Source organism: Oncorhynchus tshawytscha, linkage group LG27 (genome assembly GCF_018296145.1).
Source record: "Oncorhynchus tshawytscha isolate Ot180627B linkage group LG27, Otsh_v2.0, whole genome shotgun sequence".
In the NCBI taxonomy this organism is placed as follows: domain Eukaryota; kingdom Metazoa; phylum Chordata; class Actinopteri; order Salmoniformes; family Salmonidae; genus Oncorhynchus; species Oncorhynchus tshawytscha.
The window spans coordinates 8073821-8092205 of NC_056455.1; the positions used below are offsets into that span (position 1 = coordinate 8073821).

At 44.3% G+C, this 18385-nt stretch overlaps 1 protein-coding gene across 2 annotated transcripts in view; it reads right to left on the bottom strand.

Moving 5' to 3' along the window:
• The window catches only part of LOC112225978 (ATP-citrate synthase), a 28734-nt gene extending 12933 nt beyond the window's left edge, over positions 1 to 15801 (bottom strand). For both annotated transcript variants that reach the window (XM_042307190.1, XM_042307188.1), the window contains exons 1-8: positions 15624 to 15801; positions 10769 to 10948; positions 7127 to 7249; positions 4643 to 4705; positions 4089 to 4279; positions 2804 to 2883; positions 1823 to 1953; positions 358 to 476 (exon numbers count right to left, since the gene is read on the bottom strand). In XM_042307190.1, the coding sequence (XP_042163124.1) occupies positions 358 to 476; positions 1823 to 1953; positions 2804 to 2883; positions 4089 to 4279; positions 4643 to 4705; positions 7127 to 7249; positions 10769 to 10927 (866 nt within the window). In that variant the 5' untranslated portion in view covers positions 10928 to 10948; positions 15624 to 15801. The remainder of the gene's footprint in view (positions 1 to 357; positions 477 to 1822; positions 1954 to 2803; positions 2884 to 4088; positions 4280 to 4642; positions 4706 to 7126; positions 7250 to 10768; positions 10949 to 15623) is intronic.
• Positions 15802 to 18385: the final 2584 nt, after the last annotated feature.

Below are 18385 nucleotides of genomic sequence, written 5' to 3' on the forward strand. Positions count from 1 at the left end.
TCAAGAAAACCTACAGTATACTGTACATTCAGTAGAGTAGTGCATTGTGAAAGTTGAATTATATCAACCAAGTCTCTCTCTCTCCCAGTCTGACAACACTGTTAAAACAATCTATACAGACACTAGTCCAATCCACAGTAGGCGAGTGCCTACCCCGAGTGCCAAACCCAATTTCAACCGAGGTAGCGTAGCCTAGGAGCCAGCCAGAAACTAAGCTAACAGGGCCATTAGCACCCCCACAATGAAAGAATATGGGAGTGTTGAGAGAAACTCCAAACATGTTATTGGTAGCATTGTTTGGCATGCTGAGGTGAAGACGCATGGCTGAGATTGAGACATTGTGATTGGCGACTCTACCTGTAGACGACGGAAGCCCCTCCTCCTGCCACCATGGTCCAGATTCTTCCACGGGGGTTGAGCAGGGTGAGTTTGAGACTGGCACCACTCTTGGCATCCAGGTCTGCAATATAGGCCTCCTGCAAGAGCCAAAGGGGAGGTTTAGCTGAAGGTTCAGTGGGGTAGTGGGAACGCACGGTTTCCTGACTGCAGCAGTGATCAGGCCATCAGTTTGTGAGCACCACTTCATTAGGCTGTAATACCCCACTCACGTCATTCCCTTTTCAAACTCATTTTATCCTGGTTCAACGACAGAGGATAAACATCTCTGTTAGCCCAGGTCCACACTTTCAAATATGAGTGTTTCTCCCCAGATTAAAAAATAAATATGTGCACCTGCTCATGTGGGATGTTCTTGTGTGGTGAAACACTCATTTCTGATACTATTGGGAAAATAAGATACATGGACATTTCCAGGCAGTAAAAACAGCCTGCTGCTAATCAGAGCTGGTTGTTTGTGACAGCGAGGGACACAGCTGGGGACACACCCAATCAAAGGCACCCGCTGGTACCGTGGCTCCACCCCAGACTGACAGCAGCCCAATTAAAACGGGCCCGTCTGGTGCTGACAGCACCCAGACAGACCCTCTGTCTCAAAGCAGCTCAGACCCACCAGAGCCACACACACACACACACACAGAGAGACCATTAACCATATTGCCAAAAACAACTATCAAAGCACAAGCCAATTAAATCATCAATAAAGACACAAAACGCTGGTCTAACATTTTAAATCTAGACTGGGCCACAGAAACGGAGACAAATTACACAATATCTAGGTATAGAATCATACCGTCTAATGAGGTCACTACATCCCTGTTGTCCCTGTAGCCCTCCACCCTGACAACCGTCGCTACTGGGGTGTGCTATGGTATCGCCATGGAGATAAGGTACTAACTCAGTATGAGTCAAGGCTGATTATTCTCTGTGCTAGTCACTCCCCCAGTCCCTTTTCCTGATCAACATCCCTCTCCGTAGCTGGGACAGCCAGAGGACTCATAAAATAGTCATGGAAGGAACGGAAACCTTGATCACTGTACAGGTGTGCATCTAGTCAGCAAAAATAACTAATGAGGAACCTGATACAGCATGTAGATCTGTGATTCTTCTGCAGATTAACTTAGGTGGAGGCTTATTTGAAAATATATTTCAAGTCTTTATCAGGGTTGGGGTCAAATCCATTTCAATTCCAGAAGTACACTTGAAATTCAAATTCTCTGCCATGATTTTCAATGAGGAAAATGTTGCATTGGATTTACTTTCTGAATTGACCCAAACTCTGGTCTTTACATGATACACAATTACTTGTAAAGTGATTGTATAATACGTTAGGACTTCCTTGAAACTGCCCTTATCCTTCTAGTTCCTTCTATGTAACAAAATGGACATACCAGCCTCTGGCTAGCAGTCAGGTGATTGTCCTCACCTCAGGGTAGGCCTCCCTGCCAAAGGGTGGAGGGAACTCCACGTCGCCCCACTTGGCCTTACAGAGGTAGTCCGCCGTGGCATCGATCTTAGCCGCCATGTCCAGCACATACACGCCATCCTTCGTGACCACTGGGAGAAGGAAACAGAGAGAGGGACACGACATGGAAGGCAAATAGAAGCACGTTAGCCCGGGGCATTGTAGGGTTAAATACAGAAGGCAAAGAACCACATCCTCTTATTGACATTCACTTGGCTTCTTCCACTCTGATTGAATCAGAGTACTGTTCTCCATCTGTACCTCACTGCTTCCACCCTACCTAAGTGGATTTGTTCTGGGGTCAGGTATGGTTGGAAACGGCACGGTTTTGTTTAGATAAACACTGACACTGTGTTTGTTCGTTTAGTTTCCACAGAAACCTGCTGGTCTCCAGCAGTGCCACATCGGGGGTGATCTCTAAAATAGAACGCAGGGGAAATGAGAGAGGATCATGTACATCCCCCAGGGGGCGTCCTAACCTCCCTAGTCCCTACTCACACTGCAGGAAGGGGAGATTGGAGAGGCAGGGGATGTGGGGGAGACATCAAAGCAGGAGGGGAGGTCTCAGCAGCCCCAGTCCTCTCCCCTCCACAGGAACAGCTGCCACGAGGCATATAACCTGGTACTGATGACCAATTACACCCTGATAAAACACACTGCAGTCATCCAACAGCAGGAACATGAATTATTGAACCAGTTTCCCCCCTCAGAATTAGAATGTTGTAATGAACTTCTGCTCCTCTATATGTTTTCCTACAAGGAGATGTTTTTAGATTCCGTCAGATCTTTATCCCCCCCCCCCAAACGTCTTAATTCGATGACAAAATGATGAGGCTGTGAGTGTTTGTCTGGATGAGGGAGTTGTTCAGAGCATCATGTTTAGGCTGTGGTAGGAGGTTGGTAGGAGTGTTGGATGTGGTAGGATTGTATGACAGGACCTACCCAGTGGGTTGATCTCAAGGTAGGTGAAGTACAGGTCTTCATACAGGTTGAACAGTCCAACGATGAAACTGGCCAGAACCCTGCAGGAAGAAATAACCAGCCAACAAAAACTGTTTTATAGCTACACCTTGACCTTTTAACTTTCCCTAAAACGCAGACAGACCCTTTCTCGTCCTTAGTATGTGCAGGGAAATAAATATGGTTCAGTGGAAGATCTGCCAACTGACTGTTCATTCTAATTAATTTCCCTTAGCGATAGAACTTTCCTTTCAAACAGTGAGTCACACCCTTTATATAACACTAAATCCATAAAAACCAGAGCCAACATTAATAAGGAAGAAGTAAGAGAAAGAGGGAGGGGTGGTGGCAGTGGTGGAGGAGGAGCCAGCTCTTTTCCACTGCACCTGTAAATTAGCCGACGAGCGTCGCTTCAATGAAGGAAACATCTCATTTACTCCCGCCTCCTCCTGTCCAAACAGATGGGTGGCTGTAGTGGGGGCAGCATTTCTTCCTCTCTCCCTGCCTGCCTGTCTGTCAGCTGTGCAGGCAGCTCTGTGGCCTTGTGACCACATCAGTCTCCTGTCTGTCAGGAGGGCTACTCTAGCTACCAAGAGAACCCTGGCCAGGGAGTGAGGGGGTCAGGCCCGACACATTGCACCCACAGTGACTAAGTTCATCTCCTACTGACAGGTTCTGATGGGCCCACCGCTCCGTTTGGGGATCCAAATGAGGGAAGAGGGTGAGGGGGGGTTGAACAGTGCAGAGCAATCTTCCTCAATGTCAGCCGAGACCATGGCGAGCCCAGCCCCAGGCCCTGCCTGCCTTCACAAAAAAAAATTGGAGGGGGGCACTGTATCACGCCCATCAAAATAAACGTCAGGCACCGGGAACGGGCTCAGAATAAGGCTAAGGGGGATGAAAGGAGGGGGATGATCGAAGAAAGGCGAGCTCATAGTGGAGGGAGTTTGTCATTTCCCTAATGGAACTCACCCTCCTCCTCCTTCTCCCTCCAGCATTACTGCATTATCACAGAGTACCTCCCCATCGCTTTCCCCTGTCTGTTTTGTAGTGAGTGGTGCTGCCATTGCTTGCCAGCCAGCTTTAGTTTTACGCAACAACAGGTTCTCTCTAACCCTTCACTTCACTACCTCAGAATGAACGAGGTTCTCTCCCATAAACATACATTTTATTCATCTAGTATCCTGTTATTTCAGCGTGCAAATTCTCTCCCTCACAAAGTAGAAATCTGTTTTTGAAATGAATGCACTGTCTTCGCGCCACTCACGCTCTTTTGTCCGCAGCGACATGGGTCAGGAGCTGTTTCCTCACTGCGTCTTCAGTCAGCTTCTCGTCCACTCCTACCAGAAGCTTACTGGCCTTAGCGTCCACATCTCCCACGTCTACCCCTCCTTCATGGTGGAACAACACGTAGTCTCCCTCCCGTGTGGCATAGATACACACGTAGAACTCCTCTTCCTGAGGGATAGGGAGACACACACCGGTCAGTTATAGGCGACCAGAGACATGTACGCCATAGAAGCCATTTGGGTAATTCACTCCAAAACTATCACCCGTTTTCGTTCTGTACTTAAAGTGCTCAATCCTGACAACTTGACTGCTGACATGCATCACCGTTTGGGATGGCATCACCATTTGGGATGGCATCAACAGTGGACAAATGGATAAAATACTATAGTATCATTTCTTTGGTGAACTATCCCTTTAAAAAGTATCTCACTTTAATTTTATTCATGAGTTGTTTAAGTTAGAAAACCTGTTCGGCTGCAGTCCTCTGAGAGGTAGCTAGACTAGAGAAATCGCATCACGTAGATAGTTCACCTGCTTGTGGGCTACGAATGGCTCGATGAGGAAGTTCTTCAGGATCCCCTTTGCTTTTCCCACCTGAGAAACACACACACACACACACACACACACACACACACACACACACACACACACACACACACACACACACACACACACACACACACACACACACACACACACACACACACACACACACACACACACACACACACACACACACACACACACACACACACACACACACACACACAGCACTTATTTAGAAGCTCACAGACAGACATTGTGTTGGGGAGAAATAGAGAATTGATGGAGCAAAAAGGCAGCATTTCATTTGGCAAAACCGTCATTGATTCCCACAGGAGACTACAATGCTATAATGACTATTACTCTGAGCAGTTGAAGTGAGCCAGCTGTAGCGAGTCAGGAGGATCCATCATAACGCAACACTGCACTTGTTTACAGGTACGCCCTCAGGACTAGAGGGAAAGAAGCAGAGAGAGAGAAAACAAGAGAGAAAACGAGAGGGGGAGGCTATAAAAAGCAGTATGAATGAACACACCGCAAGGCCCCAAAGTGAACACAAAGTGGCCACAGAGCAGACACAAACTAAATAGTCAGGCCATGGGACAAGAAAGTGTAGTTGAATAAAGCCTGAAAAAAGGAGGCCCAAACTGACAGAGGATGACGTCCACACAGAGCAGCGGTCTAGTATAGTCCTAGGTGAAACGAGAGCTCATTTAGCGGTCTGTCACACTGCCTGTGTTAAAAGGTCCCCACGCATAAAACAACCAGGGACTGCCCGGGAGAGCAGACAGAAGAAGAAAAAAAAAGAAGGGAGAAAAAGGAGAAGGTTGACATTTCCGAGAGATGGAATAAAAAGGAGGGACGATGAAGGGAGAAGAGAGGCCATCTGATTAAAGACGAGCTGAGGCCAAACTAGCCTGAAATAATCTCCATACTGATTCTCTCACTGCTCCCTAGAGAACGAGGGAGGAGACGGCAGAAGAGAGGGGCGAAAAGGTTGGAGGAATATATTGATTAAGGAGCTCAAAAAGTTTTTTTTTTTTTTTTAAGTAGAAAGGTGAAACATGATTGAAGTTTTACAACAAACTTAAAAGTAGTGACCAAAAAAAAGGGGTCAATTCAACTGATATGATGCATAATAACCACTGACAGTTTCACACCCATTCACCTGGTAACACATGAACTATCCTGGTTACACCCTATCACTGAGGGACGCTATGTAGTCAAAGAGTTGGGGAAATAGCCAGGCGAGGAGTCATCAACCTCTGGGAATAGTGATTTGATAAGCTGGGGAGAAACAGAGTGATGGGTTGTGAGAGGAGAGCGAGAACAAAAAGTCGAGCTGACAGACTAAATTGTTCACAGTTACTGAACTCTACCCCACCTCTTCTCTCTCGTCCGGACACAACACCCTGTCTCTTTCAGACACACACACACACTACAGAATGTCATTCACTTACACAAATAACACATACTGTAGCATAATACCCAGTACCACCCTCTAATCTCAATATCCAGCTACTGCACAAGCACCTACCTACACACACACAGATTCTGTGTTGTAGATATGTGGTAGTAGAGTAGGGGTCTGAAAGAACACACTTAATGTGTTGTGAAATCTGTTGTGAATGTATTGTACTGTTTTAAAAAAAAATTGTATAACTGCCTTCATTTCGCTGGACCCCAGGAAGAGTAGCTGCTGCTAAGAGGGATCCGTAATAAATACAAATACACTAACTATCCCATATACAGCTACCCAAAAACACATCTAAGCAATGAAAACACACAACATATTGTGAAACATGTTCTATAACTGTAACAAGTTAACCAGATACTAAAATAACAGCAACAGCTGTTCAAGCCAGTCGAAAGAAAAGGATTAATCCAGATCGACACCATCTTAACAACGGTGAATTCATTCATTTCCTATTGATGGTCTCCAGCAGTGACTGACGTTTTCATCTAAAATGTCTGGCCAGTGATATATCCAGCAGCCCACAGCTGCCTACCTCTAACGCAAGCCCGCGCACACTCACTCCCTCGCATAGCCCATGGTTTATGAAGCACACAAACATGTACGTGGCACACAGAGTGATGGACCTACTGTAGCGTGCTCGGCTTACACCGAAACCCGTTTACTCACAGGCAGGACTCTCCGTTCTTGGCTGACTGGCTTGATTGACTAGCACCTGACCGAGAGCCGATTATCAATCTGTGCAGCTCTGGAGGCAAGCGTTTAACATGCATCAAAACAAACACACTTAACTTGGATGGGTAGTACTAGTGGGCATGGGAAAGAGGGGATGAAGAGAGAAATAAGAGAGTGGAACCAAATGCTCTGCAGGAGACAGAGTAAACAGTGAGCAGAGTGAAAGAGTTCACTACAGTGCAGACTGAAGAGCCTTGTGGGAGGTGGGTTTCAATGTGCATGACCAGGAATGTGTGTGTGTGTGTGTGTGCACAATGACCTACCATTGTCTCTCTCATGAGGTGGGTCTTCAGCCACTCTCGGACACCTTTCAGGTCCAGGTTGACACCTACCAGTCCCAGCTTCCCCCGCCGCTTGATCAGCTGGTCTGGCTTCACTACCAGCCGCTAGGGACCAGACAACACGGGTCGAACTGTTAGCATCACAACACCAGGATAATGGACATAAAGTGACTGTGATTTAGTGATCATCCTTAGACTAGACTACCCATGACAGGATAACGTAGTTCGCCTCACATTAACACATTGCTCATTTGTTGTTTATGATAACAGGTTATATGCCGACGATGACCTTTATGTGTGGCGCAAACGGGCGAGTTCACTTCAGGTATCATTACACACTTCAAATCCTCAGCATTTGAAGCCCATCTTGATCAGAACTATATCTGTAGATCAGGAGGTAGGTTTCCGGGTCCTCCCTCAAATCAAAGTTTATTGGTAGCGTACACAGATTTGCAGATGTTGTTGCTGTTGCAGCGAAAATGCTTGTGTTTGTAGCTCCAGCAGTGCAGTAACATAAACATATTGCAAAAAAAGTACAAATAAATAAATATCAGAACGATTCTGGAATATTACATATAGTGCATCCGGGAAAGTATTCAGACCCCTTGACCTCTTCCACATTTTGTTACGTTACAGCCTTATTCTAAAATTGATCAAATAAAAGCATTTCCTAAATCAACATACAATACCCCTTAATGACAAAGTGAAAACAGGTATTTTGACATTTTTACAAATGTCTAATTTTAAAACATTTTAAAAACACACAAATACCTTATTTACATAAGTATTCAGACTTCGCTATGAGACTCTAAATTTTGCTCAGGTGCATCCTGTTTCTATTGATCATCCTTGGGATGTTTCTAAAGCTTGATTGGAGTGTATTTGTGGTAAATTCAATTGATTGGACATGATTTGGAAAGGAACACACCTATATATATATATATATATATATTAAAAAAAAGAAACGTCCTCTCACTGTCAACTGCGTTTATTTTCAGCAAACCAACATATTTGTATGAACATAACGAGATTCAACAACTGAGACAAAAAACTGAACAAGTTCCACAGACATGAGACTAACATAAATTGAATAATATTTCCCTGAACAAAGGGGGGGCAAAATCAAAAGTAACAGTCAGTATCTGGTGTGGCCACCAGCTGCATTAAGTACTGCAGTGCATCTCTTCCTCATGGACTGCACCAGATTTGCCAGTTCTTGCTATGAGATGTTACCGCACTCTTTCACCGAGACACCTGCAAGTTCCCGGACATTTCTGGGGGGGAATGACCGTTGCCCTCACCCTCCGATCCAACAGGTCCCAGACGTGGGATTGAGATCCGGGCTCTTCAATTGCCATGGCAGAACACTGACACTTCTGTCTTGCAGGAAATCACACACAGAACGTGCAGAATGGCTGGTGGCATTGTCATGCTGGAGGGTCATGTCAGGATGAGCCTGCAGGAAGGGTACCACATAAAGGAGGAGAATGTCTTCCCTGTAACGCACAGTGTTGAGATTGCCTGCAATGACAACAAGCTCAGTCCGATGATGCTGTGACACACCGCCCCAGACCATGACGGACCCTCCACCTCCAAATCGATCCTGCTCCAGAGTACAAGCCTCGGTGTAACACTCATTCCTTCGACGATAAACGCAAATCCGACCATCACCTCTGGTGAGACAAAACCACGACTCGGTAGTAACCAAAAAAACAAATCAAAATCTATTTGAGATTCTTCAAAGTAGCCAAGAGTGTGCAAAGCTGTCATCAAGGCAAAGGGTGGCTACTTTGAAGAATCTGAAATATAAAATATATTTAGATTTGTTTAACACTTTTTTGGTTACTACATGATTCCATATATGTTATTTCATAGTTTTGATGTCTTCACTATTATTCTACCACGTATAAAATCGTAAAATTAAAGAGAAACCCCTGAACAAATAGGTGTGTCCAAACTTTTGACTGGTACTGTATATATTTTTTATTTAACTAGGCAAGTCAGTTAAGAACAAATTCTCATTTACAATGACGGCCTACCCTGGTCAAACCCTAACCTGGACAACGTTGGGCCAATTGTCCCAATCACAGCCGGTTGTGATACAGCTTGGAATTGAACCAGGGTCTGTAGTGACACCTCTAGCACTGAGATGCAGTGACTTAGACCGCTGTGCCACTCGGGAGCCCACTATATAGACAGTATATGAATAGAAAAGGTGTGTACAGCAGTAGTTATAGGGGATGAGCCATGACTAGAAAACAGTATATACATATGATGTAGGTAAAACAGTATGTAAACAGTATGTAAACATTATTGAAGTGACCAGTGTTCAGTCAATCATAGGGCAGGAGTCACTAAGTTGCAGGGTAGAGTACCGGGTGGTAACCGGCTAGTAACAGTGACTACGGTGGTGGTGACTGTTCAACACTGTTGGCTTGGAGATAGAAGCCGTTTATCAAAAGTCTCTCGGGTCCCTCCTTCCATTCCTCCATCCTCCCCCTGGCTGCTACCGCTCTTGGGTTAATCAGAGATGGAGAGGGAAGTGACTTTATGAGACTTGAGCCATTATCATCTGGAGTGCTGCCAGTAAAACCAGGCAGAGAGGGCCCAGGGAGAAAGTTAATGTAATTTCCTAATCAATCCTGTCACACCGGTTCATGTGTATCTGGGCCTACACCTGCCCTCCTCTATCCTTCTCCTCCACGCACTAAAACAGCCTCCCTGCTGAGTGAGACAGACAGTGAGACAGTGAGACAGACAGTGAGACAGACAGACAGTGAGACAGACAGACAGTGAGACAGACAGACAGTGAGACAGACAGACAGAGAGAGATATATTTTACCCCGGGAGATGAGTCATACTGTAATTCCATTAGACCCCTCTTTCTCCCAGACTCCTCCATCTCTGAGGTAATTATGACTGCTCTTAAAGAGAGTGTCTCCTCCCATTGTGGATGTCATTTTTTTATTCCTCCTGATGCATTCCGATGACAATGCGGACATTCATTCTCCTCTACATTGACCTTGCTTCATGTACGTTTTTACAGCCAGAAGAGTGGCTGGAATGAAGATGGGCCTGCTAGCCAGGACGTTAGGGTCCTAACGAGAGCCAGGAGACCACTCTACTCTCTCTTCCATTAGCCTAAGTGATTGTGTCTGCAAACAAAATGTAGCATTTCACACAGGCTGCAGTCGGGGAAGGTGGCTGCTGTGATAGTCATGGAGACAGATTTATGACTATAAATGTAGCATTTCACACAGGCTGCAGTCGGGGAAGGTGGCTGCTGTGATAGTCATGGAGACAGATTTATGACTATAAATGTAGCATTTCACACAGGCTGCAGTCGGGGAAGGTGGCTGCTGTGATAGTCATGGAGACAGATTTATGACTATAAATGTAGCCAAACTGAATCTACTGACTGTAATGTAATCCTTGTTTTGAGCAAACAGTTAACCTTGCGTGGGTCAGTCATCCTTATGAAGAAATAGTTGATGTTTGAAAAGACAGTCGTGCCATTGACCGTTGGTGATTGAATGACATAAGAGCTGCTGTTAAGACATAGGTACTAGGTCGGTATTTGGTTCTAAAGAAAAATGAGCCTTCGATGGGTCAGCTATTCCTTACCTCAGTGAGCAGCCAGGGGTGGTCCTGTGCCAGCCGGTCAAAGTCGGTCTCAGTCGTCACGTTGGCATAGTGGAACCGGTTCTGGACCGCTGCAGATGTACAGATATACTTATAGAGGAACTCCTTCCCCGTCTGCTCCGAGATGGCTTTGGCTGACATGGTAGATCAGAGAACAGTGGTCTGAGAGGAGAGAGAGAGGGAGAGAGAGGGAGAGAGAGGGAGAGAGAGAGAGGGAGGGCCAGGTCAAAAGCGAGAGATTAGGTAAACCCGATTATAACCACAGGTGCATACCAGTACAGGGTGACTAGCTTAAGTAGAAGATATTCTTGTTATGTTCCCAAATATGACACATCAGAGAGGATAGGGCCAGCCTTTAACAACAGCAGCCTCTTACATGATAATTATGGTATATAGTGAGCTATTCATTTACACACAAACTGCAGATCGGAGGTCTCTATCTATGTTGTAGGATCTGCCCCGTCATCTCTTCAGTATGCTATCCTTTATTGGCCCAGCTATTAAATAAAAAAACCTTGTCCAGGCAGGCAGTGATGCTGAGGCTAAGTTGATTAGCCCAGGTCTAGGAACTGCACTCTAATGGAGTAATGAGCCCTCATCTGGCTGCCACTCAAACAAAATCAGGTGAACCCCTAGATAGACACACAGCTTTAATCACCAGAGACAGCACAGAGAGGGGGCCTGGAGTTTGTGTAGAGGACAATAACCAGACAAAAACACACACACACACACACACACTCGATAAAACAACCTTCAGAGAGCCTGATGCATTGCTGTCTCAAAACAAACACAGAGAAACAATCACCCACACATAGACACACCTTGAACCTACTGCTATTAAATAAAGGGTGTAGTCAGTGTTTGTAGTGCTAGGGATAAACAGTTGGTAAAAGACATCACACTAGAAGGAGAGGACTCTCTACTATGAACTACACATTATGAGACGTGTCAGTGTCAGACATGCAGCCTCATACACAAACAAGATAAGCCTGATGGCCCGATTGTCAGACTACGATGATGTCATGGTCACGTGTATAAACCCTGTAACGGGTGAAGGGTCGTCCTGATATGACGTGGTGACCCGGAACTCCATACTTGGGATATTGAGATATTCCCAAGAGACTATCAAAGGCAGCTGTCTGTCAACACACATGTATAAAAATCATAAATGAGATATTTGGAGAGGGTCAGGACAAAGGATTTGATCATTCTTAAAATGAACATTTAATTATTATTCATTATACAGCTGAATGTGGTACTTGGATGTCCAGACTCACAGTACCAAATGTGACCAACCCCCATCCTCCACCACACATTGGATGCACCCTCGTTATCCCCCAGCCCCCCTCCATTTCCTTCCGCCAGCACAATGTGGCAATTCTGTTGTTATTGATCTGGCCTTGGCTTCCTGATACACTCACTAGGCAGAGCGTTATCATTGCTTTTACCACAGACCAGATGGATATCATGATGACAAATGTGTCCCATTACTGTGCTGATACAAACCCACTCAGGTCACTAGTCTCCGTAATATCACTACTAAGAAATTGACAATAAAACAATAAGTTGCTCTTCAGTATTCTTGCAGTGATGGACCACCCAGTCAACTTGCCCTCTGTGTCCTTCATCAGATAAAGAGCCCTGTGGCGCAGTGTTGCAGCGTCACTACAGCCTGGGGTCCGATCCCAAGTGGGTGCTAAAGAAGCATAGCTTGGGCGGGTCATGTTTCGGCCGACACATGACCCGACCTTCCCCTCTCCAGAGCCCGTTGGGGTGTTGCAGCAATAAGACAAGATGGTAATTGGAGAGCATTTGGAAGTCACGAAAAAGGGGGTAGAATTCAGATAAAGAGCCTGGTATCTACCAGAGAAGGCTTTGCTCTGGGCTGCTGTCCTGCTAGCCCTTGATTAGATAAATGAATGGAGGTGGTGTTGGAGCATCTTCAGTATCCATCCCTCTTCTCCTCTTCTTCCTGAGTCACTATAGCTCTGGTCCGAGGCCAATATAACACTGGATGGGAGGAGAGACAGACTCACTACAGTAGATCTGTCCATTTCCTCTCTGCTAGCAGCTTGTCAGCGCTATGAAATATCACCCCTCCTCACCAACATAAATGATCCAGCACGGATAACATTGATCAAGAGTGGTTGAAGCACGCAAACACACACGGATGAAGGCACACACACACACCAGAAAATATGCATATCACACACACACTTATCAAAACCACTGACACCTAGAGCAGAAACACAGGCTTCTTCTGATAAAAATCGGATTTAAAAAAAAAGCACTGTCTTTCACAGCACTGAAGTCAGAATGCAATTAACCTTAACCTAGCCTGGTCCCCTACACCTCCAGATTGCCTTCCCTTATACTACAATAACACCGAAACATCTGCACCTGGTTCTGACAGGGTAGAAATGACAAAAATACTTCAGTGCTTCAAAAATGTAAAGAAGCGTCTGTCTGCCTGCTAGAGAAGATATCTGTTCTGGACTAATGAACTTGGGGAAAGCAAGGAAGTGCTTTCAAAAAAGCAAGAGCTGTGTTTTGAGAGTGGACTAATAATGCATGATTTGTGTCAATTAAGATTCTCTATGAATCGGATTCCAAGTTTATTAAAATGCATGATCACTTGAACATTCTGACTTAAAAAGAAAACCTAAGGCAAAGGTAGCTGAACTAAATGACTATCGCCCCGTGGCACTCACTTCTGTCATCATGAAGTGCTTTGAGAGAATAGTCAACGATCATATCACCTCCACCTTACCGGTCACCCTAGACCCACTTCAATTTGCGTACTGCCCCAATAGGTCCACAGATGATGCAATCGCCATCACACTGCCCTGTCCCATCTGGACAAGAAGAATACCTATGTAAGAAAGATGTTCATTGACTACAGCTCAGCATTCAACACCATAATAGCCTCCAAACTCATCATTAAGCTTGAGTCCCTGGGTCTCAACCCCGCCCTGTGCAATTGGGTCCTGGACTTCCTGATGGGCGGCCCCCAGGTGGTGAAGGTAGGAAACAACATCTCCACTTCGCTGACCCTCAACACTGGGGCCCCACAAGGGTGCGTGCTCAGCCACCTCTTGTACTCCCTGTTCACCCATGACTGCGTGGCCATGCACACCTCCAACTCAATCATCAAGTTCGCAGATGACACAACAGTAGTAGACTTGATTACCAACAACGATGAGACAGCCTACAGGGAGGAGGTGAGGGCCCTCGGAGTGTGGTGTCAGGAAAACAACCTCTCACTCAACGTCAACAAAACAAAGGAGATGATTGTGGACTTCAGGAAACAGCAGAGGGAGCACCTCCCTATCCACATCGACGGGACAGCAGTGGAGAAGGTGGAAAGTTAAGTTCCTTGGCGTACACATCACGGACAAACTGAAATGGTCCACCCACATCGACAGTGTGGTGTATAAGTTGCAACAGCGCCTCTTCAACCTCAGGAGGGTGAAGAAATTTGGCTTGCCACCTAAAACTCACAAACTTTTACCGATGCACAATTGAGATCATTCTGTCGGGCTACATCACCGCCTGGTACAGCAACTGCACAACCCATAACCGCAGGGCGGTCCAGAGGGTGGTGTGGTCTGCACAACGCATTACCGGTGGGCAAACTACCTGCCCTCCAGGACACCTACAGCACCTGATGTCACAGGAAGGCCAAAAATATCATCAAGGACAACAACCACCTGAGCCACTGCCTGTTCACCCCGTTATCATCCAGAAGGCGAGGTCAGTACAGGCACATCAAAGCTGGGACCGAGAGACTGAAAAACAGATTATATCTCCAGGCCATCAGACTGTTAAACAGCCATCACTAACACAGAGAGGCTGCTGCCTACATACAGACTTGAAATCATTGGCCACTTTAATAAATGATCACTAGTCACTTTAATAATGTTAAAATATCTTGCATTACTCATCTCATATGTATATAATGTATTTTATACCATCTATTGCATCTTGCTGATGCCGCTCTGTCATTGCTCATCCATATATTTATATGTATATATTATTATTCCATTCCTTTACTTAGATTTGTGTGTATTAGGTTTTGTTGTGGAATTGTTAGATTACATTTTAGATATTGCTGCACTGCACTGTTGGAACTAGAAGCACAAGCATTTTGCTACACTCGCAATAACATCTGCTAACCATATGTATGTGACCAATGAAATTTGATTTGATTTAGTCAAAGACATAACTTGCCTAGTTAAATAAAGGTTAAATATAAATAAATAAATGATTAATTCATTATGACTTCCATTCTAAAATAATGAAATAGGTGAAAATGATAAAATGGCAATAAATAACTACATTATGGGGTAAAACGGACATTTTCTAAACAAATAAACATGCCACAGCCCATGAGTCGACACATTTAAAATATATATATATATATAGTAAATTAAGCCGTGGCCACAATAACGCTTTCATAATGTCTTGACTTCATACAGAATGAAGACTGGTACTGTTGATTGACCAGTTCAACTCGTCTTGTGTCTCTCTTTCTTTCCCTTACTCAGAGAGAGAGAGAGAGACACACACACACACACACACACACACACACACACACACACACACACACACACACACACACACACACACACACACACACACACACACACACACACACACACACACACACACACACACACACACACACACACACACACACACACACTTTATTTGTGTTAGCTTTTTAATTTTATTTACTGCGCATGTTACACTACTTGATGTAACTTTCAAGTCAGCTTTCAATTACTCTTTGCAATCTGTAAACATCCAAATAAATCTACATATAGATGTATCTCACCTTTATATCTTGAGAGTTGTGGACAAGATCTCCCAGGTTTTCTGTTGATAATATTTGGATCGTTTCGGTTGAGAAACGATATGAGCCGGCAATGATCCCGCTAACTGCTCCTTCTATCTGTGGCTTCGCTGTCGGCGTGGACCACTGATTTCACTTCTGGGTTCTCAGTTTTCTCCCCTCTTCCTATCTGACGATAAACTTGGCTGATATCCCTGCTCTTTGATTGGGTCACACCACCCCATGGCTGTTGCTTCATAACGCTCACGCCCACCTGTCGTTGAAAGAAACGACTACGCTGTTCAACTGTAGGACACTGATTGGCTGGCATTGTCTGTTTAGTACTGTAGCCAATCAGAATGGAATAACATCATCATATAAAAGAAAACAACAGTAAACTTGTCTCAATTTTTCAATTAGACTAAAGGTTTATAACATTCTGACACCAGTGAACTGATGTCCATCTACATTAAGGCTATTTATATTTTCCCGTTGCTCTTGGCCTTGACCATATATAGATACATACATAAACATGTAGCCAATGATTCACCAAAGGCATTTCCATTCAGTGGCCTTCAAGTAAATTGTACAAACTGCAGTAGTGTGCTTTTTTTTACCCCTGGTATGTTTATTTGTGTGAATCCCAAACGATTTGCTTTTGAGTTTGATTAATCAGGATACCATTTTGTTTGTTTATTTTGTTCGAGTAATATTTGAAAGGGGGAGGTGCCTTATGCACCTCAGAGTCTTTTGGGGTTCCGTGGAATCTGAGATCCTTGAGACGTCCAGCATTTAAACCAAACCAAGGATTGCTGATGCTCTGTCTTTGGCCATTGAGCGGCTTTGAAGCCGCCGGTCGGCCATATTGGCACTCCTCAGTAGGAGCAGTCCTCCATAGGAATACATTGAATTCTATTTCAAATAAGTGTTATAAAGGAAGAAAATAGAATGTATTTAAGTATATTTTTAGTAGTAGTGGGGACAGTAACATTAGTCCTCTAAAAAAAGTATACATTAAGGAAATGTTTATATATATATATATATATTAATGTTTAGCTCACATAATATAATTTAAATGTATGCATTAAGGTGTCTTTAATATAATAAATGTGGCAAAACGAGTGTAGACATTAATAAATGCATTTTATAGCTTCCAAAATATATTTTACAACGGTGGGGGTGTCAAGATGGAGGCAGGGTGGCTTCAACACAACACCCAAATAATAATCTACTGTATATATAAACCCGATTTTAGTTTAATTTGAAAATGGTTAAGGATTAAGGTTGGGTAAGGGTTGTGGTTGTGGTTAGGGTAAGGGGTTAATGTTAGAGTTTAGGGTAGGGAAGTCCAAAGGATCCCAGGTCATAATCATTTTTTACCTATCCTGCACATGCACTTATCACTTGCCTTTTTAACTCTCGTCACATTGTTTTGTATTGTCTTGTGCACAAATAAAGAAATTCCAAATAAAATAACGCTAACAACGTTTTTTTATAAACACCAGCAGAATGGCTGTCTAACCAATGCAATATATTTTCTAGGATAGATAGTACATTATAGTATGACGAACAGAACCAGGGTTATACATTCAAATGTGTAATAAAATCAGACCATTTCAAGGTGGAGCAATTTAATTTGGAAGGAGCAAGACTCGTTTGCATCATATTAGTCTGACGAGCCAAGTGCCCTGTACAGTCAGTGTGTGTAATCCTCAGTCTAGTGCAGCTGGCAGTACAGACCTTGGTAAGAGTTGCAAATTCTTTCTCTCATACACACCGGTGTGTAAATGATTGATATCAAAACTTGCACAGTTGTGGTGCAATATGGTGCAATGGGAGGTGATGGCACACCACTAGACAGTCTGACAATTGGGTCATTCAACTCAGAGCCTCTCCAGAATAAAATGTAACGAAGGTAGGATTGTGTGTGTTGTAGTGGGGTGTTCGAGAGCCTTTGGCCTTGGATACACTTCCTCAAAAGTGGATGCAACCAGTATGCCACTTCAGTTTTGGGAGATTCAAACATTGACTGGCCTGATGAGAAATATACTTCAGGTCATGTTCTCTTCATAAATTGTACTAATAGTATCCGGAGGCTGAGTGCCATCTGCTGGTCAGCTTCTCCAGCTACAAACAAAATGGCTGAGTTTCACTGTACAGTGTCAATAGTCAATAGCTTCCTAACTGTTAAAATGGGTGTGCAGCATTGGCGACACGTCATTCAGGGCAGCCCCACATTTTTAGCACCATGGTCTCTTGCATGTTTTGCATGTTATTTTGGCATTAATACATGTCACATATCAGTTTGCAAACAATGTAACAAAAATATATATATATCATTGAGTTAATAAAGCCTCATACAAACATGGTCTCTTTTTTGTTTTCTTGAGTAAGGCAGCTCCAAAATGCAGGTGTTTCAGTCAAGCTCTGTGCTTTCTCTGGTGGTGGGGCAAGCCAGCAGAAAATACAGAGCGTTGCGCCGTGATTGGCTCAGTATTCTGTCACTCGTGTGGACACTACGCCACCGCCATGTCACCAAGGGTTTAGCTCTAAAATTCTAGCCCCTTGGATGCTGCCATAGAGTTACATTAGAAGTGCCCATCCAAGAAGGCTCAAGCTCATTGGCCACAGATGAAATTATGTCAAATCCTGTTATATCTACAGTAGCTTTGATTGGACTGATCATCATTCAACATCATACTTTCAAAATCTTAGCTGGCAGTGGTCATCATGAATCAAGTCAACAATCTACTGGCATATTCTTT